At 46.8% G+C, this 27,414-nt stretch overlaps 1 protein-coding gene across 1 annotated transcript in view; it reads right to left on the reverse strand.

The window, feature by feature from the left end:
* Positions 1-27,414, reverse strand: part of DNAH14 (dynein axonemal heavy chain 14) — a 1,015,490-nt gene that overhangs the window by 756,379 nt on the left and 231,697 nt on the right. The window contains exons 28-30 of the mRNA XM_088449338.1: positions 18,611-18,861; positions 2,721-2,952; positions 540-593 (exon numbers count right to left, since the gene is read on the reverse strand). Coding sequence (XP_088305464.1) covers positions 540-593; positions 2,721-2,952; positions 18,611-18,861 — 537 coding nt within the window. The remainder of the gene's footprint in view (positions 1-539; positions 594-2,720; positions 2,953-18,610; positions 18,862-27,414) is intronic.

Here is a 27,414-nt window from a genome sequence, read left to right on the forward strand (position 1 = left end):
TAGTGTATTGTGTGTCATAATTCCAGCATATACAGGACCAGCGATCACAGTAACCCATTATATGTGTCATACATAGTGTATTGTGTGTCATAATTCCAGCATATACAGGACCAGTGATCACAGTAAGGCATTAGATGTGGCAGTAGGGCCATCCTGCCTGAGTTGAATGAATTTATTTTAGATGTGGGCACCATTCCAGAGTATTAGAGCAAGACCAGGAGCCTGGAGGAGCAGCAGGAGAACCTAGCACTGCCCTGGACATATATGTTCATATTGGGCTCTATAGCAGCACATCCCTAACAGTGCATGTTTTCCAGATCTTCTAGTTGGTACACAGGTTATTTATTACTGGCTGATACATGTTAAAAGATCCACAGGTGGTGCTAATTATTTCATTTGAGATACTGAGAAGAACATGCAGCATTAGTAACATTCTATTACATTACTATTTCTACTGTGGTCATGGTGTGGGCTGGGGAAGGGGGTTTCTAGGCAGCCGGAAACCCCCCTGCTTTTGCCTACGGAGGTGACAAACTTACCTTATAGTCCAGGCCCTCCGAGCAGTTAAAGACCACACACTGCTTTCCTAAGGCCTGTATAGAAAAATACGAAAGAGAAAAACTATTTACACACAAACTATTGTGTATTATTATACATCTATCTGTTGTTTTTTAGTAGACAAACATGACTAAAGCACAAAAAAACTGATCAGAAGCCTTTTGTACCAACCAGAATGTGATGCCACCATTGTCCCAAATGTAATAAAGTGCGAGATTTGCAAAATGCAGGGATTTAGGCGATTTAGCAGACAGATTTAAAGCACCAATTTTTTACGTTGTAAAAAAAAAAGGGCCCTTTAAATCTAATGGTGCATACACACGATCAGATTTTTTCTTCAGATATGGACGATAACGATTTAAAAATCGTTCAGTCGTTCATATCTGAAGGAAAATCGTTCATATCTGACATGCCTGAACGATGGACGATCAACGATGCGCGTTCCCGTTTGTCAGATAACGATATCTGACATCTGATGGGTTTGCAGTCAGACTTGGACGATTCCATTCATTTTAATGCAGTCAAAAATCGTTCAATCGTTCAAATCGTTCAAAACTTTGGTCAAATCGTACAAATCGTTCAAATCGTTTAATCGTTCAGTCGTTCATCTGACAAATCTGACAAGTCTGACAAATCTGACCGTGTGTACGCTCCATTAGTGCTAGATCGCCAAAACGTCAGCATTTTGCTAATCTCATTTAGACCATTATAATTTTGTTTATTCCTTTTTCCCGTGATATATTTTTCATTCTCTTGCACTGATTTACAATCCCGGTGTGTGTATGTGTCCCCTGTATTTTTGAGAGAGTAGCTTGGTCTGATATCTCTAGCTCCGTTCAGCTGTGTAGCTGGCCTCGAGCAATCCAGGGGTAACATTCAGCTTTAGGCTGAAACCCATAAATGAAACAGAAATATAAAATATTATATACATTCCGTCTGGAGATCCAACCACATCAGCTACAGCGATGGGAGGTTGTCTTTGATTTCAGTGGCAACATTTGTGCATCTAAAAAAACATGCTGCCTGTATGGTAACAGCTGGTTGGACAGGGGAAGGCTGTTGTCACACAAGCAGTGTTCATCAGTACGATATTACCAGCAAAGCCTCTCCTGATCGTGGCTGACGTCAATGTACCTGCAAGATCGGGTGTATTGCTGAACATGCTGCCTGTATGGTAACAGCTGGTTGGACAGGGGAAGGCTGTTGTCACACAAGCAGTGTTCATCAATACTATCTATATTGCCAGCAGAGCCTCTCCTGATCGTGGCTGACGTCAATGCACCTGCAAGATCGGGTGTATTGCTGGAACATGGCTAAGTGATATTCTGCATTGACTTACATCTTGGGGAATCCCAACTGAATCTTATCTTGTGGATGATATTAGTGCCTATTAGTGATATGTGACAGCCATTGGTCACAGTCGGGAGTGACCAGTACAAAACAGCTGTAGCTCCAACAACACAACAGTAAAAATATTTTGTGCCACATGTTGTCCACAGAATATAGTTACATTATACAAGACCTTGCTAATGGTTTTGTTTAAATCTAAATTAAAATGATAGAACACTTATCATGATGTCTGTAATTTGAATAAATATAGAATATTAGAACACTTATATAAATATAGAACACTTATCATGATGTCTGTAATTTGAATAAATATAGAATATTAGAACACTTATATAAATATAGAACACTTATCATGATGTCTGTAATTTGAATAAATATAGAATATTAGAACACTTATATAAATATAGAACACTTATCATGATGTCTGTAATTTGAATAAATATAGAATATTAGAACACTTATATAAATATAGAACACTTATCATGATGTCTGTAATTTGAATAAATATAGAGCGAGTGCTAGCATAAAGGCTGGGAATTAGAGCTAAGGCCATTATGACTGATACAAGATACACGGCAACTATAACTGTTCCGATAATCTTGCAAGTGTGTAAGCATAATCAATAAGTGTATTATTATTAACTTTTATTTATATAGCGCAATGATATTCTGCAGGGCTTTGCAATTTTCGGACAAGCACCGCAATAAAACAAGACTGGGTATAACAGACAAAGAGGTCAACTAAAATCCCTGAAACCTCTCCTACTGTATTACCAGCATTTCCTCGGCCATTGTATACACCTTGAGACGTACCTTGGCTAGATCCTTGACGGTTTCTGTTTTTCCGGTACCGGCTGGACCTGCTGGAGATCCACCCAGATGTAAATCCAGGGCCCCTGTCAACGTTAGCCAGCAGCGGTCGGTGAGCGGCGTTATCACCAGGCGGGAAGAACAGCCTAAATACTCGTAGCCATAGGTAAAGGAGGCACCACCTTGTGCTACGTAACAAGAGTTGTTCTGGTCGTTCCATTCGTATCGCAGCTGCCTGCAACAGAGGAGGCGATTGGGGCATTGCATCATCGTTTAGCAGAAAATGTTTGCTAGATGTCAGGTTCGTTGTGTGCACTAACACTGCTAAGTCAATGTCCGCGGGGACGGCAGATCTTCAGATCAGCTGCCCCTGCACCAGACCAATGTTGAATTGCGCCAGTGGTTTTGTATCCACCGCTGCTTCTTGCAGCGAGTTGGATACTTAATTATCGAGGGCCACCCGGCCTCCTATAATGAACAGTCCCCTTGGAAACCATAGTAAACAGGTTGGAGAGGAGAAGTATCAAACCTTCTACAGAGTACAAGTGGAGGTGTCGCCCACATCAGCTTCTAGCTACCAATTTATAGAACGCACTAGATAAATGACAGATAGAATCGGATTGGTTGCTATAAGGGTAACGCCTCCACTTGTGCTCTTTAGAAAGTTTGATACACCTCCCCCATTGCTCCATATAGAAGTTCGATGACACCACCTCTCCCCTCGCCGACCTCGCAGGAGGCTCACATCACTACTTCGTGCTGGCAGTATAGTTTAGATGATTGGATAGGCTACAGGTTGGGCCTAATCATCACCACATCACACTTGGCTACACATGAACATACAGGAGCTAGCGGAGCTCAGACACTTTGGGGGAGATGTATCAAACAGTGAAAAGGGTGGAGAAATTGCCCATAGAAACCAATCCGCTTCAAAGCAGCATTTATCAAGTCCTTTATTTAAAGTGATAGTTAGAAACTGATTGGTTGCCATGGGCATCTTCTACACTCTTTCCACTACTTGGTACATCACCCCCAATGTGCTACTGTTGGTACTTTAATGGTATGATTGGCTCCTGGTTGTTTTTTCCCTGTCTACTTCATCTCTTACCCTTCTGTACGAACGTTTGAAGAATGACTACAATAGGCATGAAAATAATGGGGAAAAAATTAGAAATAGGCAGCGACCGGCCTTTGTCCCGTAGTAAAACACCAACACTCATGTTTATACAACCTATTTAGAATATATTTTATCAATGAAGCCCGAGGCGTTTGCTGCAACAACTAGCGCAGTTCAAAAACTCTGCTAGAAGCTTGGGACTTTGAACCCTCTCCTAAAGGATGATAGTGTCTTTTCTCCCCATCCCCAAAAGGTCCCTTAGAGAGGAAAAAGGAAGCTTCAAGTCCTGAAGCTAGGGGGGACCCCTTTAACATCCCCATCCTCTGGATCAAAAGGGCCACTTAGGAGGGCATTGACCTTGGGCTCAACTCCACCATAAGGCTCCTCTCCGAGGTTGGCCGCAGCTTCCACCAGGGGACCAGAATCTTCAGTTCTCCCCCTATGGAGTGGGCCTCCAAAAACTTGGGGAGAGGATGGCCCATAAAGGTCTCATCCAAAACCCCAGTGAAAATGTGACATACACACTTACACAGAAGTGAAAATGTGGGGTGAACATGCAAAAAAAAGTGCACAAACAGTGCCAGTAAAGCCCCAGACTTTCGGACAGGAATATAAAAATTATCCTTGCACAAGCCAGAAGGCCAGGGTAAAGGATAAATAGTGCTATGTACAAAGGTAGGGCACCATTACCAGGCAGCACGGGGGCTCATACCACGCCTTCTTCAGGCAGCTATCCTTTTGGCCAGAGGACCCGGTGATAATCTATCGCCTACTGGCGGCAACTATAAGCCCCACAGCATACATAAGCATCTACATCGGATCTTAGCCAAAAGGACAAGAAGCAATTACAGCTATTAAAGGCCCATGACGAGCTAGGAGACATGTTCTCAAACAGGATAAACATGTTTATTTGTATCTTCAGAAGAATTGTGGGCCAATATATGTAACTGCTGGAATAGGTTAGGGAGAAAAACAATAAACAGACATACAACCACAAAGATGCTATATACTGTGCGCAATTGTAGCCCCGTTGTAAACCCTAAGTCTTCTAGATGTCTCGTATATGGAAACAACCAGGACACAACTGCCCAAAGTGCAACAGACCTAATGGCAGGTTTTCCCAGGGTCCACCAGAGGGGTTGGATATGGGATGCCGGCTCTCGGGATCCAGACGGTCGGGATCCTGGCGGTCAGAGTCCCGATGCCGGCATCCCAACAGAGTTAGGATACAGACACTTGTTGGCAGTATTGTGAGACGCACCGCCACGCTAGGGGGTTTGGGGAACAAACATCCGTTCCGGACCCCGCACTTCACCATTAGCATTGGACATAACTTGGTAACTCTGTTCATTGGGTACAAAAATTAAAAATAATAACTGAATACCCCCTTATTATTAATAATAATTAAAAAAAAAAAAAATGTATGCCCCTTTCAAAATAAAAACTATGGAAAATAAAAAAAATTCTATGCCCCTTTATTAATGAAAAACAAAACCTGTGCCCCTTTGGCCCCCTTATAAATAAATAACAAAACTCTATGTTCTTTATTAATAAATAACGTAAACTGTAGGCATCTTAATAATATTTAAAGTAAGCTGGTGCCCCTTATATACTAGAAAAAAAGTATTATCTGGAGCACCCAGTAAAATTAACAAAAATAGCTGCTCTCACCATAGTGCTAATGCAGGGTATCTAGGCCCAGAGCTGATCTAAGCTGCTGCCTGCATGTATTGTGATGTCACAGTGCAGGTCACAGCCCTATATAAGGGAAGCCCAGCTACTGGCAGCCATTTTGTGGCTACAGCCATCTCTAGCTGCTGCCTGTATGCATTGTGATGTCACAGTGCAGGTCACAGCCCTATATAAGGGAAGCCCAGCTACTGGCAGCCATTTTGTGGCTACAGCCATCTCTAGCTGCTGCCTGTATGTATAGTGATGTCACAGTGCAGGTCACAGCCCTATGTAAGGGAAGCCCAGCTACTGGCAGCCATTTTGTGGCTACAGCCATCTCTAGCTGCTGCCTGTATGCATTGTGATGTCACAGTGCAGGTCACAGCCCTATATAAGGAAAGCCCAGCTACTGGCAGCCATTTTGTGGCTATAGCCATCTCTAGCTGCTGCCTGTATGTATTGTGATGTCACAGTGCAGGTCACAGCCCTATATAAGGGAAGCCCAGCTACTGGCAGCCATTTTGTGGCTATAGCCATCTCTAGCTGCTGCCTGTATGTATTGTGATGTCACAGTGCAGGTCACAGCCCTATATAAGGGAAGCCCAGCTACTGGCAGCCATTTTGTGGCTATAGCCATCTCTAGCTGCTGCCTGTATGCATTGTGATGTCACAGTGCAGGTCACAGCCCTATATAAGGGAAGCCCAGCTACTGGCAGCCATTTTGTGGCTACAGCCATCTCTAGCTGCTGCCTGTATGTATAGTGATGTCACAGTGCAGGTCACAGCCCTATGTAAGGGAAGCCCAGCTACTGGCAGCCATTTTGTGGCTACAGCCATCTCTAGCTGCTGCCTGTATGCATTGTGATGTCACAGTGCAGGTCACAGCCCTATATAAGGAAAGCCCAGCTACTGGCAGCCATTTTGTGGCTACAGCCATCTCTAGCTGCTGTCTGTGTACATTGTGATGTCACAGTGCAGGTCACAGCCCTATATAAGGGATGCCCAGCTACTGGCAGCCATTTTGTGGTGACATTTTGTCCTACACTGATACTCTCGGAGTAGTCCCTGCTTTATTTAAGCAACTTTGGATAATGACTACTGATATGGACTTTGGATTACATCTTCCACTAAGGTCCTGTACAGCAACATCTTCAGAAAAATAATCTGAATAACATCTTCAGGTAAGGACTATGATCAAGGGCTGAGACCTGCATTGTGACATCAGAGGGTATTTATCGGAGGGTTAGGTACTAGAAGGGACGGTTAGGGTTAGGCACCAAGGGGAGGGCTAGGGTAAGGGTAAAAATTGGGGTTAGAAAAAAATTTCGAATTTTTTTTGCGGGGGGTGGGGGGGGGGGGTGGGGGGGTTTGACATTTTTACCCCGTCGACTAGTTTCAAAACCCGTTATAGGCCTACGCTGTGCAATTTTGCAGCAAAACTTGAGAGTAAGTGCAGAGAACGGGGCCCAGGCCACCTCTGAGTGCTGCTGCGGGCAGTGTTGCCAACTCTGAAATGGAAAACAAGCAACCTATAAGCAAAAAACAAGCCCATCCCAATCCTAAAAAGCCCAATAAAAAAGCCCAATTTATGGGGGTGTCTCTTTGTCCTCACTCTCTAGTTGCCTAACGTCCTTTATTTCCCCTCTTCTCTGACCTAAATACCTTAGTGTGTGCACAGCCTTATTATCTGCCTATATTGCTTTTCTCCTTCTACACCAGCCTCCATATTGTTACCTCCTCCCTCTTTTCATACCTCATTCCCTTGCCAGTCTTCAGCTGGGCACACACTTGCCGATGTGTGTACCCAGCGATGTGACGCCCGACCACACAATATATATATCGGGCGGTCCATACATACTGCATGATGTGGTGACCAAACGTCCGATATGTCGGGCACCGGCTCCATCCAATATGCCAGCATTGGCATCTGGGTCGTTCCATCGGCCCTACATGCAGGCCACAGAACGACCCCGATGGACGACCCGCAGAAGTGTGCAGGGTCAAGCATAGTGGGTACACACTGGGCGATGTGGACAATATGTCAGCCCAATCAGCAGGATCAGGCGACATATCGTCTACCCTTTACCCGACTCTTCTTCTCCTCATTTCTCTCACCCCTTTTCCTTACCTCCTTCATTCCTGTCACCTGTCTAATTCCATTATCCCCTCTCTATAACAGCCTCAGTCATTGTAACTCGCCCCCATGTACCTGCCTCATTTCTATCATGTAGGTTACCTCTCCTTCTTGTCTGCCCCCTCCAACTTCACGCTGTCCACTGGCTACTGCCCTCTATTCCCCAGACACAACCTTCCCCTCTCCCTCAGTCACTACCAGTGCAAAACACACAGACACACACACACACACACAGTTACTCTAGGGGTGCCTCGGCAATGCACACAAAAAAATTAGCCCAAAAACAAGCAACAAGCTACTTCCAAAAGCATCTGCTGTCCCTGGCCCAGCCGGCTCCGCCTCCCCTGTGCTGCTGCGGGGCATCTGCTGTCCCTGGCCAGCCGGCTCCGCCTCCCCTGTGCTGCTGCGGGGCATCTGCTGTCCCTGGCCCAGCCGGCTCCGCCTCCCCTCACTTTTACAGTTGGCCAAACGGAGGAGGATTATAAATTCTACATTAAAAAGGTCGACAATGTTTAGATCGACACCAGATGTTATACAGTCAATAGGTAGACAGGGACAAAAGGTCGACACACTAAATGTTGACATGTAAAAAGGTCGACAGTGACAAATAGTCGACTGGGTCAAAATGTCGACACAAAAAAAAAACGTTTGACATGTTTTTTTTTTCTAACCCCAATATTTACCCTAACCCTTACTCTAGCCCTCTACTTGGTGCCTAACCCTCCCTCCTGGTGCCTGACCCTAACCGTCCTTTCTAGTGCCTAACCCTCCGATAAGTGCAGGGGTGTATTAAGAGACGAGGAATGAACACGGACACCCTCCTCTCGCCAACGGCCGGCAGCAGACTGACGCGTCTGACCACTGACCGCAGTATCAGTAAAATCTGGGCACTAGAGTGTGCCCAAAGTCTACTGCGTATGCACAGGTCGCTGGGGAGATGACGCAACGATTTCCTCACTGCGTAAAATGCCGGAAAATTTGTTGCGGCGGGCAGGCCGAGACACCCGGCGACCTCGGAGAGGTAAGTATTAGATAATATGGGTGCAGGGTGTGCGATGCGGGGGCCCATGTGCACGGCACACCCTGCACCCATTATAAATACGCCCCTGGGTAACAGCAGTGAGAGTGGAATGTGTTACTATAGAGGTGAGGGAGAGGAATGTGTTACTACACAGGTATGGGAGGGGAATGTGTTACTACACAGGTATGGGAGGTTAATGTGTTACTACTCAGGTGAGGGAGGGGAATGTGTTACTACACAGGTGAGGGAGGGGAATGTGTTACTACACAGGTGAGGGAGGGGAATGTGTTACTACACAGGTGAGGGAGGGGAATGTGTTACTACAGAGGTGAGGGTGGGGAATGTGTTACTACAGAGGTGAGGGAGGAGAATGTGTTACTACACAGGTGAAGAAGGGGAATGTGTTACTACACAGGTATGGGAGGGGAATATGTTACTACACAGGTATGGGAGGGGAATGTGTTACTACACAGGTGAGGGAGGGGAATGTCAAATGTGTTACTACGGGGTGAAGCAAGGGAATGTATTACAATGCGGGCGAGGGAGGGGAATGTGTTATTACGGGGTGAAGGAAGGGAATGTATTACAAGGCGGGCGAGGGAGGGGAATGTGTTACTACGGTGTGAAGGAAGGGAATGTATTACAACGCGGGCGAGGGAGGGGAATGTGTTACTACGGGGTGAAGGAAGGGAATGTATTACAATGCGGGCGAGGGAGGGGAATGTGTTACTACGGGGTGAAGGAAGGGAATGTATTACAATGCGGGCGAGGGAGGGGAATGTGTTACTACGGGGTGAAGGAAGGGAATGTATTACAATGCGGGCGAGGGAGGGGAATGTGTTACTACGGGGTGAAGGAAGGGAATGTATTACAACTCGGGCGAGGGAGGGGAATGTGTTACTATGGGGTGAAGGAAGGGAATGTATTACAACGCGGCGAGGGAGGGGAATGTGTTACTACGGTGTGAAGGAAGGGAATGTATTACAACGCGGGCGAGGGAGGGGAATGTGTTACTACGGTGTGAAGGAAGGGAATGTATTACAACGCGGGCGAGGGAGGGGAATGTGTTACTACGGGGTGAAGGAAGGGAATGTATTACAACGCGGGCGAGGGAGGGGAATGTGTTACTACGGGGTGAAGGAAGGGAATGTATTACAATGCGGGCGAGGGAGGGGAATGTGTTACTACGGGGTGAAGGAAGGGAATGTATTACAATGCGGGCGAGGGAGGGGAATGTGTTACTATGGGGTGAAGGAAGGGAATGTATTACAACTCGGGCGAGGGAGGGGAATGTGTTACTATGGGGTGAAGGAAGGGAATGTATTACAATGCGGGCGAGGGAGGGGAATGTGTTATTACGGGGTGAAGAAAGGGAATGTATTACAATGCGGGCGAGGGAGGGGAATGTGTTACTATGGGGTGAAGAAAGGGAATGTATTACAATGCGGGCGAGGGAGGGGAATGTGTTACTATGGGGTGAAGGAAGGGAATGTATTACAACGCGGGCGAGGGAGGGGAATGTGCTAAACACGCAGCCGCAGTCGCTTCCTGACATGCATACTACATTCAATAGTTATATTAGATCAGAGTAATAATTACTTTTTTAGTTATGTTATCAGGTTATACACAATTATGTTACTGAGTACTAATACAAAGGCCTAACACTTATGTATCTACACTTCAGCCAGGCGTATATACCTGCTTTATACTCACACAGGTAAGTATTACTCATTGTGACTTGTTTGCATCACGACATACAGATGCATTTCCATTGTATGTCCTTTTAGACATGTTCGAAGATACATATACCTCTAATTAAGCCCCATTGTGTTAATTTGAGTTCATTTTATATTTATTTTTAATATTTCATCTCTAGAATGAAGCACAAATGTATTTTATTATCCCTAACTTTGCAACTACGATTTTGACTCTCTAAAAAAAGTGCTTTAATCCGGAATCAGTATGAAATACCGCTGGCCCTGTGGCCGACAGTTTGAATCCCGGCAGCGCCTGGCCGACAAAACCAGAGTTGCCGGCAGCGGGAGCCCAACAGCGCTGGAAATCCTGATCGTCCCTAAGGTAAGTATCTACTAACCTAACCCCCTAACCCTCCTTAGGGGTGCCTAACCTAACCTCCCCCCCAAGTGCCTAACCCTAATCCCCCCTGTAAGTGCCTAACCCTACCCCCCCCTTCCCCGCTGCCTACACCTAAGTCCCCCGGGGGGTGCCTAACCCTAAGTCCCCCCCGGGGGTGCCTAACCCTAACCCTCCCTCCCCCTAGCCTAACCCTAACCCTCCCGGGGGGGTCCCTAACCCTCAATCCCCCCGGGAGCCTTAAACCTAGCCCTCACTCCCCGCGGCTGTCCGCTGGCGGTGCCCGGCATCCCTTTGATCGGGATGCCGGGCGCCGGTCATTTATCCCACGTCGGGATAAAGCAATCGGGAAGCCGGCAGTCGGGATTAAGACAGTCTGTTTTCCGATTGCAACCCCTTTAATCCATTTCAAATATTTCTGTAAATTTTTCTAAACTGTACTAGAAAAATGTCTGTTAGTCTCTGGGTGAGCGGCTGCTGCGTGTATATATATTCCCAGCTTTACCCAAAGCAGCGCCTAATCCCTGATAATTCCGCATCATAAAATTATAATTCTTCAGCGTGTTGCCGAGGACTCGCAACCGTGATTACGTACGCAATCGGCCCGATCGTTGCGTTCTGCGTATGCATCACAGTGTGCGTGCGCGAAGCAGCAATTGCGATCGGGACTGCGATTGCAGTGACTACGCAGACCCATCGCAGAGTGATTGACAGGAAGTGCTGGTTTTCGGAGGTGACGGTGGGAGGGGGGGGAGGGGGGAGAAACGCAGGCGTGCTAGTGCATTGCAACGCCATTGCAGGGGCGTGCATAAAGGCACTGAGATGCCTTATGCAGCTTAAGTACTCACTGGGTGTGATGAGGTTAGTAATTCCTGAGTAAGGTCAGAGCCTGTGTAAGTGTGTGTGAGGATGTGATGGTACTCCATGTTACTGATGGTTTCTCAGTCTTGTGTAATCACTGTGTGTGATGAGGTTAGTAATTCCTGAGTAAGGTCAGAGCCTGTGTAAGTGTGTGTGAGGCTGTGATGGTACTCCATGTTACTGATGGTTTCTCAGTCTTGTGTAATCACTGCGTGTGATGAGGTTAGTAATTCCTGAGTAAGGTCAGACCCTGTGTAAGTGTGTGTGAGGATGTGATGGTACTCCATGTTACTGATGGTGTCTTAGTCTTGTGTAATCACTGTGTGTGATGAGGTTAGTAATTCCTGAGTAAGGTCAGAGCCTGTGTAAGTGTGTGTGAGGCTGTGATGGTACTCCATGTTACTGATGGTTTCTTAGTCTTGTGTAATCACTGTGTGTGATGAGGTTAGTAATTCCTGAGTAAAGTCAGAGCCTGTGTAAGTGTGTGTGAGGCTGTGATGGTACTCCATGTTACCGATGGTTTCTTAGTCTTGTGTAATCACTGCGTGTGATGAGGTTAGTAATTCCTGAGTAAGGTCAGAGCCTGTGTAAGTGTGTGTGAGGATGTGATGGTACTCCATGTTACTGATGGTATATCAGTCTTGTGTAGTCACTGCGTGTGATGAGGTTAGAAATTCCTGAGTAAAGTCAGAGCCTGTGTAAGTGTGTGTGAGGCTGTGATGGTACTCCATGTTACTGATGGTCTCTTAGTCTTGTGTAGTCACTGCGTGTGATGAGGTTAGTAATTCCTGAGTAAGGTCAGAGCCTGTGTAAGTGTGTGTGGCTGTGATGGTACTCCATGTTACTGATGGTTTCTCAGTCTTGTGTAATTACTGCGTGTGATGAGGTTAGTAATTCCTGAGTAAGGTCAGAGCCTGTGTAAGTGTGTGTGAGGCTGTGATGGTACTCCATGTTACTGATGGTTTCTTAGTCTTGTGTAATCACTGCGTGTGATGAGGTTAGTAATTCCTGAGTAAGGTCAGAGCCTGTGTGAGTGTTTGTGAGGCTGTGATGGTACTCCATGTTACTGATGGTTTCTCAGTCTTGTGTAATCACTGCGTGTGATGAGGTTAGTAATTCCTGAGTAAGGTCAGATCCTGTGTAAGTGTGTGTGAGGCTGTGATGGTACTCCATGTTACTGATGGTTTGTCAGTCCTGTGTAATCACTGTGTGTGATGAGGTTAGTAATTCCTGAGTAAGGTCAGAGCCTGTGTAAGTGTGTGTGAGGATGTGATGGTACTCCATGTTACTGATGGTCTCTCAGTCTTGTGTAATCATTGCGTGTGATGAGGTTAGTAATTCCTGAGTAAGGTCAGAGCCTGTGTAAGTGTGTGTGAGGCTGTGATGGTACTCCATGTTACTGATAGTTTCTCAGTCTTGTGTAATCAGTGTGTGTGATGAGGTTAGTAATTCCTGAGTAACATCAGAGCTTGTGTAAGTGTGTGTGAGGCTGTGATGGTACTCCATGTTTCCGATGGTCTCTCAGTCTTGTGTAATCACTGTGTGTGATGAGGTTAGTAATTCCTGAGTAAGGTCAGAGCCTGTGTAAGTGTGTGTGAGGCTGTGATGGTACTCCATGTTACTGATGGTTTCTCAGTCTTGTGTAGTCACTGTGTGATGAGGTTAGTAATTCCTGAGTAAGGTCAGAGTCTGTGTAAGTGTGTGTGAGGATGTGATGGTACTCCATGTTACTGATGGTTTCTCAGTCTTGTGTAGTCACTGTGTGATGAGGTTAGTAATTCCTGAGTAAGGTCAGAGTCTGTGTAAGTGTGTGTGAGGCTGTGATGGTACTCCATGTTACCGATGGTTTCTCAGTCTTGTGTACTCACTGTGTGTGATGAGGTTAGTAATTCCTGAGTAAGGTCAGAGCCTGTGTAAGTGTGTGTGAGGATGTGATGGTACTCCATGTTACTGATGGTCTCTCAGTCTTGTGTACTCACTGTGTGTGATGAGGTTAGTAATTCCTGAGTAAGGTCAGAGCCTGTGTAAGTGTGTGTGAGGATGTGATGGTACTCCATGTTACTGATGGTCTCTCAGTCTTGTGTAATCATTGCGTGTGATGAGGTTAGTAATTCCTGAGTAAGGTCAGAGCCTGTGTAAGTGTGTGAGGCTGTGATGGTACTCCATGTTACTGATGGTTTCTCAGTCTTGTGTAATCACTGCGTGTGATGAGGTTAGTAATTCCTGAGTAACGTCAGAGCTTGTGTAAGTGTGTGTGAGGCTGTGATGGTACTCCATGTTACTGATGGTCTCTCAGTCTTGTGTACTCACTGTGTGTGATGAGGTTAGTAATTCCTGAGTAAGGTCAGAGCCTGTGTAAGTGTGTGTGAGGATGTGATGGTACTCCATGTTACTGATGGTCTCTCAGTCTTGTGTAATCATTGCGTGTGATGAGGTTAGTAATTCCTGAGTAAGGTCAGAGCCTGTGTAAGTGTGTGTGAGGCTGTGATGGTACTCCATGTTACTGATGGTTTCTCAGTCTTGTGTAATCACTTTATGTGATGAGGTTAGTAATTCCTGAGTAAGGTCAGAGCCTGTGTAAGTGTGTGTGAGGCTGTGATGGTACTCCATGTTACTGATGGTTTCTCAGTCTTGTGTAGTCACTGTGTGATGAGGTTAGTAATTCCTGAGTAACGTCAGAGCCTGTGTAAGTGTGTGTGAGGCTGTGATGGTACTCAATGTTACCGATGGTTTCGTAGTCTAGAAGTATTACGGAAGTGTGTAAGGTAAGGTGGGCGTACTTATGTTGTACTGCGACGGCATAGAAATCGCAATGGATTAGCATATCATCGCAGTGAGACTGCGTGCGTAATCGCTATTGCATTCGCAGTTGCGATCCGTAATGGCTCTCAGTCACTGCCACTGGGTACTACAGAAAATGAATAGCACAGGTAAAATATTTAGTGCTTCAGTGCAATAATTTTCTTTAAAGGTTTCATGACAGAATATCTGGAGGTGTTTTCAGACTAATTACAGATTTTCCCGTGTTTTCAGTATCAGCAGAATTATATATTAAATTGTTTGTTTTTTTTTCAAATCAAATCTGTGAATAATGACTCCTGATTGGCTGATCATCTGTAAAGTGACTACTACATTCAGGGAGCAATGAGTACGGCAGATAGATGCACACAACCCGCATCTCGGTCAAGCACGCCAGTTGGATGTGGTACAAAATGTCGCCATAATGACGCAATACTCATCAGTTATCTGTGTTAAGTTGCTCTTGTGGAGAAAATGGCCGCTGTACTTTACCCTGCAAGGCTGAGTCACAATCACACAACTTTTTGTTTTGACTCTAAAATAACATTGACCTCATTATCTCTAACATTGCGTTCCCTTATTGATGCCCATAACACGAACCTTTAGCCGAATTTAATAAGGATGATGTGAAGTGCTGCAGAATACACTTTTATCTCAATTACAAACAAGTTTGGGACATATCTTCTTAATAAGGAAATTAGCATATTGTTAGTGTAAATACGGATCTTCTTAATAAAGAAATTAGCATATTGTTAGTGTAAATACATATCTTCTTAATAAGGAAATTAGCATATTGTTAGTGTAAATACGGATCTTCTTAATAAAGAAATTAGCATATTGTTAGTGTAAATACGGATCTTCTTAATAAGGAAATTAGCATATTGTTAGTGTAGATATGGCTCTTCTTAATAAGGAAATTAGCATATTGTTAGTGTAAATACGGATCTTCTTAATAAGGAAATTAGCATATTGTTAGTGTAAATACGGATCTTCTTAATAAGGAAATTAGTATATTGTTAGTCTAAATACGGATCTTCTTAATAAGGAAGTTAGCATATTATTAGTGTAAATATGGAATGCATTAGGCTAAGTAAAACTTGAATATATCTGAAAAGTGTCTCTCTGTCTATAACCAAACACCTAATATTTAGTCCTTGATGCACATGCTATGTTAATGGAGCTTTGCATATTCACCTCCTAATAGCCAGTGTGGAGATAAGGCTGGAGCTGCAATGTACTCCTTATATAACGGTGCAGAAAATACACTGTATTGGGCCTGATTCCGAAGTGTGCGCAGTCTCCGCGGCGGTGGCGATAATATGCTTATGCTAATTTCAGCCTGCACCTTGTGTACTACAGCCGTGGCCAAAAGTTTTGAGACTGACACAAGTATTGCTTTTCACAAAGTTTGCTGCTTCAGTGTTTTTAGTCCTTTTTGTCAGATGTTACTATGGTATACTGTCACATGTTACTATGGTATACTGTCAGATGTTACTATGGTATACTGAAGTCAAATTACAAGCATTCCATAAGTGTCAGATGTTACTATGGTATACTGAGGTAACATTACAGCATTCCATAAGTGTCAGATGTTACTATGGTATACTGTCAGATGTTACTATGGTATACTGTCAGATGTTACTATGGTATACTGTCAGATGTTACTATGGTATACTGTCAGATGTTACTATGGTATACTGTCAGATGTTACTATGGTATACTGAAGTCAAATTACAAGCATTCCATAAGTGTCAGATGTTACTATGGTATACTGAGGTAACATTACAGCATTCCATAAGTGTCAAAGGCTTTTATTGACAATTGCATTAAGTTTATGCAGAGAGTCAATACTTCTTTTTCAAGACCTCTGCAATTCGCTCTGGCATGCTGTCACTCAACTTCTGGGCCACATACGGACTGATGGCCGCCCTTTCTTGCCTAATCAATGCTTGGCGTTTGTCAGAATTTGTGGGTTTTTGTTTGTCCACTCGTCTCTTGAGGATTGACCACAAGTTCTCAATGGGATTAAGGTCTGGGGAGTTTCCTGGCAATGGACCCAAAATGTCGATGTTTTGTTCCCCGAGCCACTTAGTTATCACTTTTGCCTTATGGCAAGGTGCTCCATCATGCTGGAAAAGGCATTGTTCCTCATCAAACTGTTCTTGGATGGTTGGGAGAAGTTGCTCTTGGAGAATGTTATGGTACCATTCTTTATTCAAGGCTCTGTTCTTAGGCAATATTGTGAGTGAGCCCACTCCCTTGGCTGAGAAGCAACCCTACACATGTATGGTCTCAGGATGTTTTACTACTGGCATGACTTGACTTATCTTCCAGCCACCTCTGTCCGCTTGTGACCCTGATCTGTGGTTTGTTATCTGACATAAAACCTGTACAGACATATGGCCTGTTCCCACTGCATCTCTTCCCTTCATTTCTGATCTATCTTGTGTCCGGAGCTGCCTAACATGGTGAACCAGAAGGGTGTAACCTGCGGGTGCCCGTCCCGCACAATTGATCCATGCCCATTCTCCTACACTTTACAAAGGTGGCTGCAATCGTCAATTTAGAAGGAAGCCAAGGAGCAGAGCAATTTGTACCGATGGAAGGGGTCATGTTGGAGGGTCTGTAGCTCCTGAAGTTGAAATACTTCACCGCTAGAACACCGACAAAAGGAAACCGCAGCAAGCGCGCCAACGCACCCATTCAGCCGACAGGAAGATTAACTAGGCAGAAAACTGAGTGCATCCCCGGGTAAGTATCCTCTGGTGAGAGTAGTGTCTGCGGCCCCCGGCTCTCCAGAGCTAGGACCACCGATCACCTCCTCTCACTGCTGGCCGGCACACTCAGAAGCGCGCACGGACCTAACTCTGGAAACAGGGATAGTGTCCGTGTCTGCATGGTCGAGAGCACCGCAGCACAGAGTGATCCCCGCTGCCAGCCGAAGCCAGCCACCACCGCACCACCACAGCACCACCCCGGGCAACGCGCAATAACAGCATACAGGACGTTTTGGACGCTCGATTGAGGTACCACTCACTGAGAACAGCGGGACGCCGCTGTATCTCATTTTCATATCCACAGACGCTTTAAAATTTCACATACATAGAGGTGTGATACAGGTATCAGGTTGGTACACGAGGTCAACCCATCATATCCCTATTGTATCATAGGATCAACTGGTGATCTCTCATATTGGAACTACACAGACCACCACGGTGTGTATGGACAGATACACGGTGGATTGTGCACCATACTGTGCTGATTCACAGTTGCTATTGATCATTTTAAAACGTTTATTGATGCATGTAATTCCAGTATTTAAGTAAACATTGTATCTATATTTACTGTGTCTAGCATCACTCAATCATCCATACACTGTGTATGAGTAATACATAGGTTAATACATCTCCTGGTCACTTATACAATTAATATATCTCTAGCCCTTCTATTTTCCTACTAGCTATAGGTTGTGCGCAGCACTTGAACCCTTTTATTCTTTACAAAGATGACGCTGGAACAATATGATGTGTACGACCGTTTATCATTTATTATGCAAAATGTAAATACAACCTCACTCTGCAGATCATTGCTCAGTTTGGCTATCTATGCAGGCAGACAAACTAGATGAGATCTTGAAGTACGGTTTTGAAAGCCATGTGGTCCAAACACTTCCAGCAACTTTGGGGTTTGTTAGGAAGATGACAGTGGGCATTGACCAGTAATAGTCTTCTACCAGCCGGACCCCATTTACCCATACGTCCAAGAAGGATCCAAACTATTTTAATGTAATTAATATTATGCCAAATACCTGATATCAGCTCTACTATCACTGCATGTGGGCAGCATTATACATATGTTTTTATAAAATAAATATTGAAGTAATTGTGCTCAGCACTCGTTAAACCAAAATAATAAATGAATTGCTAATTATGACTAAGATGTTTTAAGGATTGTCCCAGTGGTAATCCCAAAGTAGCGTAACCAATGCATTTCATTGTAGGATAGCCCATAACATCATCTGATGAATTTGTGGGCGATCCCACAACAAAACGCGTCAGCCCGCTACTTCGCAACTACCACTCGACTGATCTGTACAAAATCCTCATCTTACAAAGTAAACACCACAATCTAAACTCTTAAACAAATCCAATCCACCATTTAGCACTACAATACAACCATGGCCTGATCAATCTTACCTTGTCCATTCAAAATCATCTGGAGTTAACACTTTATTCTTTATTAATTCGGTCAAAACATCTCTTGAATGCACGTAGAGGGTGAGCAAGGCTTCTAGGGTTGTCTTCTGGTGGACAGAAGGGATCTCTAGAGCCATCCCTGCCAGCTCGTCCAGCTGGTTCTCCAGATTACAAAGGACGGCTCTTAGCTCCTTCTCTGGCTCCGCACCGGAGAAGCTTCTCACACAGTCCTTGTTGAACATGATTTGACTCTGAAATAAAAGAACAATTATAGATAACAATGTAGCGAAGGTTCAGCTTCAAATGGAACATTGTACTAAATATCATGAAATTATTGCATTGTGTTGTATATTTTGTAGGTAAAATTTTCTGCTCAGTCTTTAAAATGTATTTTTTAAGACAACAACATGTTTGATTGTATAATACAAATGCAACTACAGACAACCAGCCAAATGACATCACTAGGTATTACACGTTCCTGAAATTCACATTTGTTTAATGGTTACCGTATTTAGGGATGTTTTTCAATGGGTCCATTATCCTGAGGTCACACTACGAAAAAAATTCCCATATGCAGTATTTTTTACTTGTTTTGTTGTGGTACATTAGGTGTTTTGTTGTGTATCAGGATTTGTTCAATACTGTACAGTATTTCATGTTTTAGCAATTCACAAAACATTGCACAGGCTGCGATGCCAATTGGAATCTATGCACAAGCGCGTGGGTTCGGTGTCTCGCACAGGCAGAGCAGGTCCTCCAGTCCTGAATATGCTGCCAAAAAGTAACAACTGAAACCTTCAGCATTGGTGCAATCCCTGGGCTGGAAGGCCTCAGAGGCAGCAAGATGGTGGCGATGAGGTGCATTCACAAGGTGGGATCAGAACCTGACCCTCCTTCCACTGTCCATACCCCGGGATGGGAGATACTAGGGGCCTGATTCAGTACCCGGGCGCAATGCTGCGCCCGCTCGCATTGAGCAATTTTTTGCAAACTGCGCATACGTATAAGTCGCAGTGCACATGCGCGACCCGGTCAGTGCGATGAGAAAGTGCCCGCCCGTAGCCGGGCCGTTATTTTGAGTGACAGATTGCGCAGTTTGTGGGTGATAACAGGGGAAGGTGCTTGTGCATGGGGGAGTGGATGTGCGAACGCAGGCGTGTCTGACCGTCAGAACGGAGTTTAATGGGTATGCATAATTAGCAAAGTAGCGTTATTACACACGTGGCTTGGGTGTATTTTAGCTTGAACTGCTCGTACTGTTGCGGTGGGAAAATATGAGATATGGTAAGAACTTACCCTTGTTATCTCTATTTCTACGAAGTCCATAGGGTTCCACAGGATACCTTGGGGTATAGGTGTGACGTCAGTCGCAGGGCACCAAAGAGTTAAGCTTTCAGCCTCCCAGGATGCACTAGGTCCCCCTCCTATACCCCGCCCCCGGGCCAAGGCACCTCAGTTAGTTACCAAGCCATAGGCCGGAGGAGGAGAAGGAAGAGAGAGAACAAAGATCTGGACACATACAAGAATCACATTCTCACCAGAGGGAGACGGAAAACCGGTGACCAGAGCAAAGCCCATCTGCAGCACAGGTGCGACAGGGCGGGAGTCCTGTGGAACCCTATGGACTTCGTAGAAATAGAGATAACAAGGGTAAGTTCTTACCATATCTCATATTTTCTACTTCAAGGTCCATAGGGTATCCACAGGATACCTTGGGGATGTCCCAAAGCAGTATCCTTTAAGGGTGGGGACGCTCCTGTGCAGAAAGGAGAATCCGCCGCCCGAAGGAAGCATCCTGAGAGGCGAAGGTGTCAAACCTGTAATACCTCACGAAGGTATGGACAGAAGACCACATAGCAGCCTTGCAGATCTGAACTGCCGAGGCACCACGTCGAGCTGCCCACGAAGGACCCACAGACCTAGTGGAATGAGCCTTCAGAGAAGGAGGGACCGGTAGGCCTTCATGAAGATAAGCTTCAGAAATAGCCATACGGATCCAGGCTGCCAAAGTTTGCTTTGAAGCAGGCCAACCCTTTTTACAGAAGCCATAGAGGACAACAAAGCGTCCGACTTCCTAAACAAAGAAGTGCGGTCAACATAAGTCCTTAAGGCCCGCACAACATCCAAAGAGGCCTCACCCACGGAAAGACCCCGGTGAGTAAAAGGCCGGAACAACTATTTCCTCGTTAACATGAAACTGGGAAACAACTTTGGGAAGAAACTCGGGCCGAGTGCGGAGCACTGCCCTGTTCCCATGAAAAACCAAGAAAGGGGGTCTACAAGAAAGAGCCCCTAACTCAGAAACACGTCTGGCTGAAGCAACGGCCAGAAGGAAAACAGTCTTAGCTGTTAGCCATTTAATATCCACTGAGCCCAGTGGTTCAAACGGCGGTCCTTGGAGAGCCCTCAGGACCACAGCCAAATCCCAAGGCGCCACAGGTGGAACAAAGGGCGGCTGAATACGGAGAACACCTTGCATAAAGGTGCGCACATCCGGGATTGTAGCAATCCTACGGTGAAACCAGACAGATAGGGCCGAAACCTGTACCTTCAAAGAAGCAAGGCGAAGCCCATGATCTAGTCCCGCTTGCAGGAAGGCGAGAATCCGAGACAGACGAAACTCCCGCGGTGCATAACCTCTCGGTCAACACCACTGGAAGAACGTATGCCACACGCGATGGTATATCCTCGCGGAAGACGGTTTCCGAGCTCGTAACATGGTACGCACCACAGAGCTGGAAAACCCCCAGGACCTCAGCATGGCCGTCTCAACAGCCACGCCGCCAAAGACAGCCGAGTCAGGTCCGGGTGAAGACAAGGACCCTGAGACAGAAGGTCCGGTCGTAGCGGCAACCGCAGAGGACTGTCCACGGACAGACCCTGAAGGTCTGAGAACCAGTGCCGTCTGGGCCACGCGGGAGCTATCAACAGGAGCGTCCCTCCTTCCTGTTTGAATTTCCGGATTACCCGTGGAAGAAGGGAGACCGGAGGGAACAGGTATGCGAACCTGAACGTCCACCGGACGGACAGAGCATCCACCAGAGACGCCCCTTCGTCTCTTGTGCGAGACCCGTACACCGGCAACTTGTTGTTGTGCCGGGACGCCATGAGGTCGATTTCTGGAAGACCCCACCTGTCCACCAGTAGTTGAAAAACGTCCGGGTGCAGGGACCATTCCCCTGGATGAACGTCCTGGCGACTTAGAAAGTCCGCCTCCCAATTTAGCACTCCCGGGATGAAGACCGCTGATATGGCCGGAAGATTGCGCTCCGCCCAAACCAGGATCCGAGAGACCTCTACGAGAGCCGCCCGACTGCGAGTTCCTCCTTGCCTGTTTATGTAGGCCACGGTGGTAGCATTGTCCGACTGGACCTGCACCGGGTGACCCTGGAGAAACCGCTGTGCCTGCAGGAGAGCATTGAAGACCGCACGGAGTTCCAAGATATTTATTGGAAGCTCCGCTTCTCTCGGCGTCCACCTGCCCTGGAACAAGTGTGGACCCGAAACTGCTCCCCAGCCCCGAAGACTGGCGTCCGTTGTCAACAGGACCCAATTTGGAACCCAGAACGGACGTCCCTTGTTGAGGTGGGTCGTCTTTAACCACCACGCAAGGGACAGGCGAACCTCCGGGGTGAGCACAATCGCCTGGAACTTCAGAGACTGAGGCAGCCCGTTCCACTTGGACAGGATCAGGTGCTGCAGAGGTCTGGAGTGAAACTGGGCGTATTCCACCATGTCGAACACCGACACCATGGAGCCCAGTAACCTCATCGCCGAGTGTAAGGACACCCGGCGGCTGTGCAGACAACTGCGCACCCTTGACTGTAAAGCAGAGATCTTGTCCTCCGTCACGAAGATCCTTTGCTGTCCCGAGTCCAATAAGGCTCCAAGATGCAGAATCCTCCGAGACGGGATTAGAGTGGACTTCTGCCAGTTGATTAGCCAGCCGTGCCGTTGCAGCAGTGCAATGGTCAGGTCCAAGTGGTGTAACAGGAGCTCTGGAGATCCTGCCACCAATAACAGGTCGTCCAAGTACGGCAACATGCGGACTCCTTGCAGCCGCAGAGAAGCCGCCATGACCGCCATAGCGTCCTGTATGTCCAATGACACCATGTAGTCCCCAGGTTCCAGCGCCAGAATGATGGACCGTAGGGTCTCCATCCGAAACTTCGGGACCCGCAAAGACTTGTTGAGTGCTTTGAGGTTGAGAATCGGACGATATGACCCATTGGGTTTCTGTACCAAAAATAGATTTGAATAGAAACCCTGGCCCCTCTGGGAGAATGGAACAGGCACTATAACTCCAGCCTGGAGCATAGTGTGCAATACCTTCCGCAGCTCCGTAGCCTTGTTCCGGTCTGATGGTAGACCCGTGGTGAAGAATCGAGCCGGGGGTCTGTGCCAGAAGGAGAGGGCGTACCCGTGAGAGACCACCTCCAGAACCCAAGTGTCTGTCGTAGTGAGCGACCAACACCGGGAGAACTGCAGCAGGCGGCCTCCCACCCTGGGATCCCCCAAGGGGAGACCCGGACCGTCAGGCCGCAGGCTTGTCATCTGGCTTGGGGGCCGGACGTCTGGTACTCCATGCCTGTTTCCGGGGCTTGACCGATTTCTTAGGGCCAGCCTGTCGAGGAAACGACTGTGGTTTGGGCCTGCCCTGGGCCCTAGATGACCGAAAGGACGATGGTCCAGAACCAGAAGGAGCAGCGGCCGACGGGAGACAAGCAGATTTGGCTGCCGCCAGCGTGGCCACAATCTTATCCAGATCCGGACCGAAGAGAACTTCTCCGGTAAACGGCAACGCTTCCAGACCTTTCTTGGATCTGCGTCCGCCTTCCAGGATCGCAGCCACAAGGTGCGACGAGCAGCTACCGCTGCTGAAGAAATTCTAGACACCAGAGTACTAATGTCTAGAGCCGCCTCGTTGATGTAGGTGGCCGAATCACGGAGATTGCCAATCAACTCCGCCTGTTCGGCCGGACAGTCGGATTCAAAAGAAGCCTTTAATGAATCCGCCCAGCGCTCCATCGCTCTGGCAACCCAGCAAATGGCCATAGCCGGCCGTGCTGCCCCCCCTGCAAGGGAATAAGCGGACTTCAGGCAGATTTCTACCTTGCGGTCCGTAGCATCCTTAAGGGAGGACATGGATGGCATCGGCAATGTGGCACTACGGACAAGACGGGTCACGTGAGAATCCACCTGTGGAGGGGATTCCCACTTAGCAAAATAATTATCCGCGAACGGATAAGCCACCGCCAGGCGTCTCTGCGGCTGGTATCTTTTGCCAGGTTGTTTCCACGCCTCCTCTAAATGGTCCACCAACTGACCCGAAAGAGGAAAGACTGTGGCATCGCCCTTCACATCTTTGAAAAAGGCATACTTAGATTTAGCCGCTGGGGGAACTTCGTCCTCAATCACCAAGGCTGTGCGGACCGCCCGAATAAGTCCAGGAATATATACTTTGGACTTAGCATCAGCGTCCTTAGTATGGAGAGGTTCCTGATCGTAAGGATCCAGAAACTCCCCATCATCAGACGTCCCTTCGTCATCCTCATAAAGAGCGGACAGAGACGCCACCGGCCTTTTATGAGGCCGCATCACAGACTCCCCTTGCAACACATCCGACAAGTGCTGTACAGAACTCGTCAGGGAGTTAACCCACGCTGGCTCCTGAGAACCCGGGAGCGGGGAAATAGGGAGACTGTGGGGTACCACCAATTGTCGTGGGAACCCCTGCATGGGTGACGACACCACAGACTGCTGGGACAAACCCATCGGAGTAAACACGGGCTGCGGAGCTAACTGGCCCACTAAAGCTGTTAACGCCTGAGCGAAACAAGCCCAGGGCGGCTCCTGTACCGGTGCTGTAACCGTAATAGGCCGCGCCATGGACAAACACTGCCGGCAAAGGCCCTCCGCGCTACCCTCCCCCTCCGCTAACGGTACTTTGCACGTGGTACACTGTAGCCGGAGGGGAAAATCACTTTCAGACATGATGGCACCACGTATGTGACCTCTCTCACCAATTAAGTATTAAATAGGCGAGAGACCACCCTGCAGCACCGCACCGCAAGGGCTTTAGCAGAAAGAACAGGGACAGTAATAAAGCTGACAGTTTAGAGAAGAAAAGTTACAGGCAGCGCTAGCACAGTCACATACAATGCAGAGAAATAACAATTCCTGCACTAACAGCGCTGATCACTCAACTACACAGACACAGGGCCTGGTAGGACACAGCGCTGCATACACAGACCTGAGCCACAGCGGAGGAGAGGTATGCGGGGGGACCCAGACCACGATGCTTCCTTCCAGACTTCCAGCAGCGTTCACCATGCGTTGCAAAGAAGATGGCCGCCGAGGAGCAGAGAGAAGCTGGCCTGGGGGAGGAGCGCTGACACAGGACCAGTCAGCACAGTGCAGAGAGGGCTGTGTGCAGCGGGGGAGGCGCCGGCTGTGAGACAGGGAAGGCGCGCTCCCCTGGCATGCATTTAACCCCTGGGACGCCGCAGCGCTACTGCTCTGCTGCGGTCCGCTGTCCCAGGGGGTAGTGGAAGCGCAGGTTGGTCGCCTGGCTCCACGCTGCAGCCAGTCCCCAGGGAGCCCCCTGCCTGGGGACTTAGGACCATGTGATCAGCGGGGACCCACCGCGGGACCCCGCTGCTTACCTCTGTCCCCCTTGAATCCGGCCATGGTCCGGAGCATCTGGGGTCACCGCTAGCTGTGACCCCAGACGCCCACCAGCATCCCCGGATCAGTACCGGCGTTCTGGTACCGGCGGGGTGTAGGGAAGACAGCATGGACGTCAGGACTGACTGTCCATGCTGTTCATCCAGATGTGCAGCCACAGCTGCATGAAGAAAAAGCTTCAGGGGCTCTTCTAGCCCCCACTCCAACAGGTGCACCCGACTCCGGCCGGGCACCAAACTAAACTGAGGTGCCTTGGCCCGGGGGCGGGGTATAGGAGGGGGACCTAGTGCATCCTGGGAGGCTGAAAGCTTAACTCTTTGGTGCCCTGCGACTGACGTCACACCTATACCCCAAGGTATCCTGTGGAACCCTATGGACCTTGAAGTAGAAAAGGCTACCACAAGTGCTGCGAGCAGCTTCGATGGCCCTCCATGTTCCAGATTAATCTTTCAACTGCCGGAGATGACATGTGTTGCGAGTGGCAAAGGGGCGTCTTTATACAGGTGTGAGCGCATAGTGCCGCCGCCCGCTATTACTTAGTGGGCGTTTACACGCAACACAGTGCGAGCACTTCATTTAAATACCCGGCCCCTTTTAGCTAGCGGGCGAACGCAAATAGCGTCTGGGTCTGAATCAGGCCCTAGGTCCCAGGGGTAGCTCGATGAACCCCTATATATATATATTATATATATATATATATATATATATATGAACATGCAAACACTTGTCACTAAATTGAAGGAAGCCATATGCACTGACATGAAAACATCGATAAAGGCCCCGAGGTCAGGCATTTAGGACCTCATTCAGAGGCGGTCGTAAGTGGCCGCTCGGTCGTACGCATCCAATGTTTACAAACCACGCATACATGCGTACGGTTAGTTGTGCGCATGTGCATACGAGACCTTGCGATCCAAAATGCTGTTGAGCGTACGGCTTACGAGCAGGAAGTGGCTTCCGGGAGTTGATTGACATGAAAGGTCGTTTGTGGGTGGTGACGGGGGTGGTGGTCTAAAAACGCAGGCATTCCTCACCGTTTTCAAGAATACAGAAAAGGAAAAGGAGTTGTCCTATTGTGGCGCACTATTAATTAATGTATTGTATTAAAAAATAACTTTTATTGGTTTACAAATAAAACTTAAAACAGCGAAGTATTAAAAACTCATATATATATATATATGAACATAAATTGTGAAGACAATACTATTAAACTACGTGTGTATTAAAATGAATATCTCGTCCCATGGTTCTTGCCCTATTGACGTGATTTGATATAAACTATAATTTACCAGCTGTTATATTCCTATACCTTATTTAGAATGCTAGTGGCTCAAATCACTATGAGCCCACAATTAAACGTAGGTAATTACGTATACTATCCAAATATTATCACCCTATACTGGCTGAATTGTATACGTTTAACTGCTGATTATGTGATCGTGTAAATATAATACCAGTGTTATTGTTAGTTCCTAATGACGTCTTTACACACCCTCATTAATCAATAAATATATATATCTTTAATTACTAATAATGCAGTCCATTAATAATGGTACTGCTATAATTCTGGTATTTAATCCTGATCTGCTGTGCTGTCTCTATATTAAATCAACTCACATAGGTGATATAATATGATATCTTATGCTGTATCCACCTGTGTATTCAATGTGAGGAGATTGATACTTTTTAGCTATTGATTTGTATCAAATTGTAGCATAGTAAATGACAGTATGTAGTTTGTTATCAGAATCCAAAACCTCCTATTATATTATATTAAATCCCAATGGTAGAATAGTAGTAAATACTCTGAGATGGTGAGTATAACGTTATTAAGGAACACATATATATTTAATTGTCCCATATGTAAATTATATCCTCTTCAGAGTTAATACGGAGACGCTACTCAGCTATAAGTAATGCCGATTCCGTCCCCCGCTAATAGTGATAACAAGCAGAGATGAAATTATATAAATTATATCTTCTCCAAAGTCAGCGTGGAGACGCTAATCGGCTATGGATAATGCCGGTTCCGTCACCCGCCTTGGTAATAATAGGCAGCAAGCTACAGCCAACAGGGATATGATTCGCGGGTATGTTCCGCTAAAGCCAATTGATAT

This window comes from Taudactylus pleione, unplaced genomic scaffold, assembly GCF_031769625.1.
Source record: "Taudactylus pleione unplaced genomic scaffold, aTauple2 ptg000483l, whole genome shotgun sequence".
NCBI lineage: Eukaryota > Metazoa > Chordata > Amphibia > Anura > Myobatrachidae > Taudactylus > Taudactylus pleione.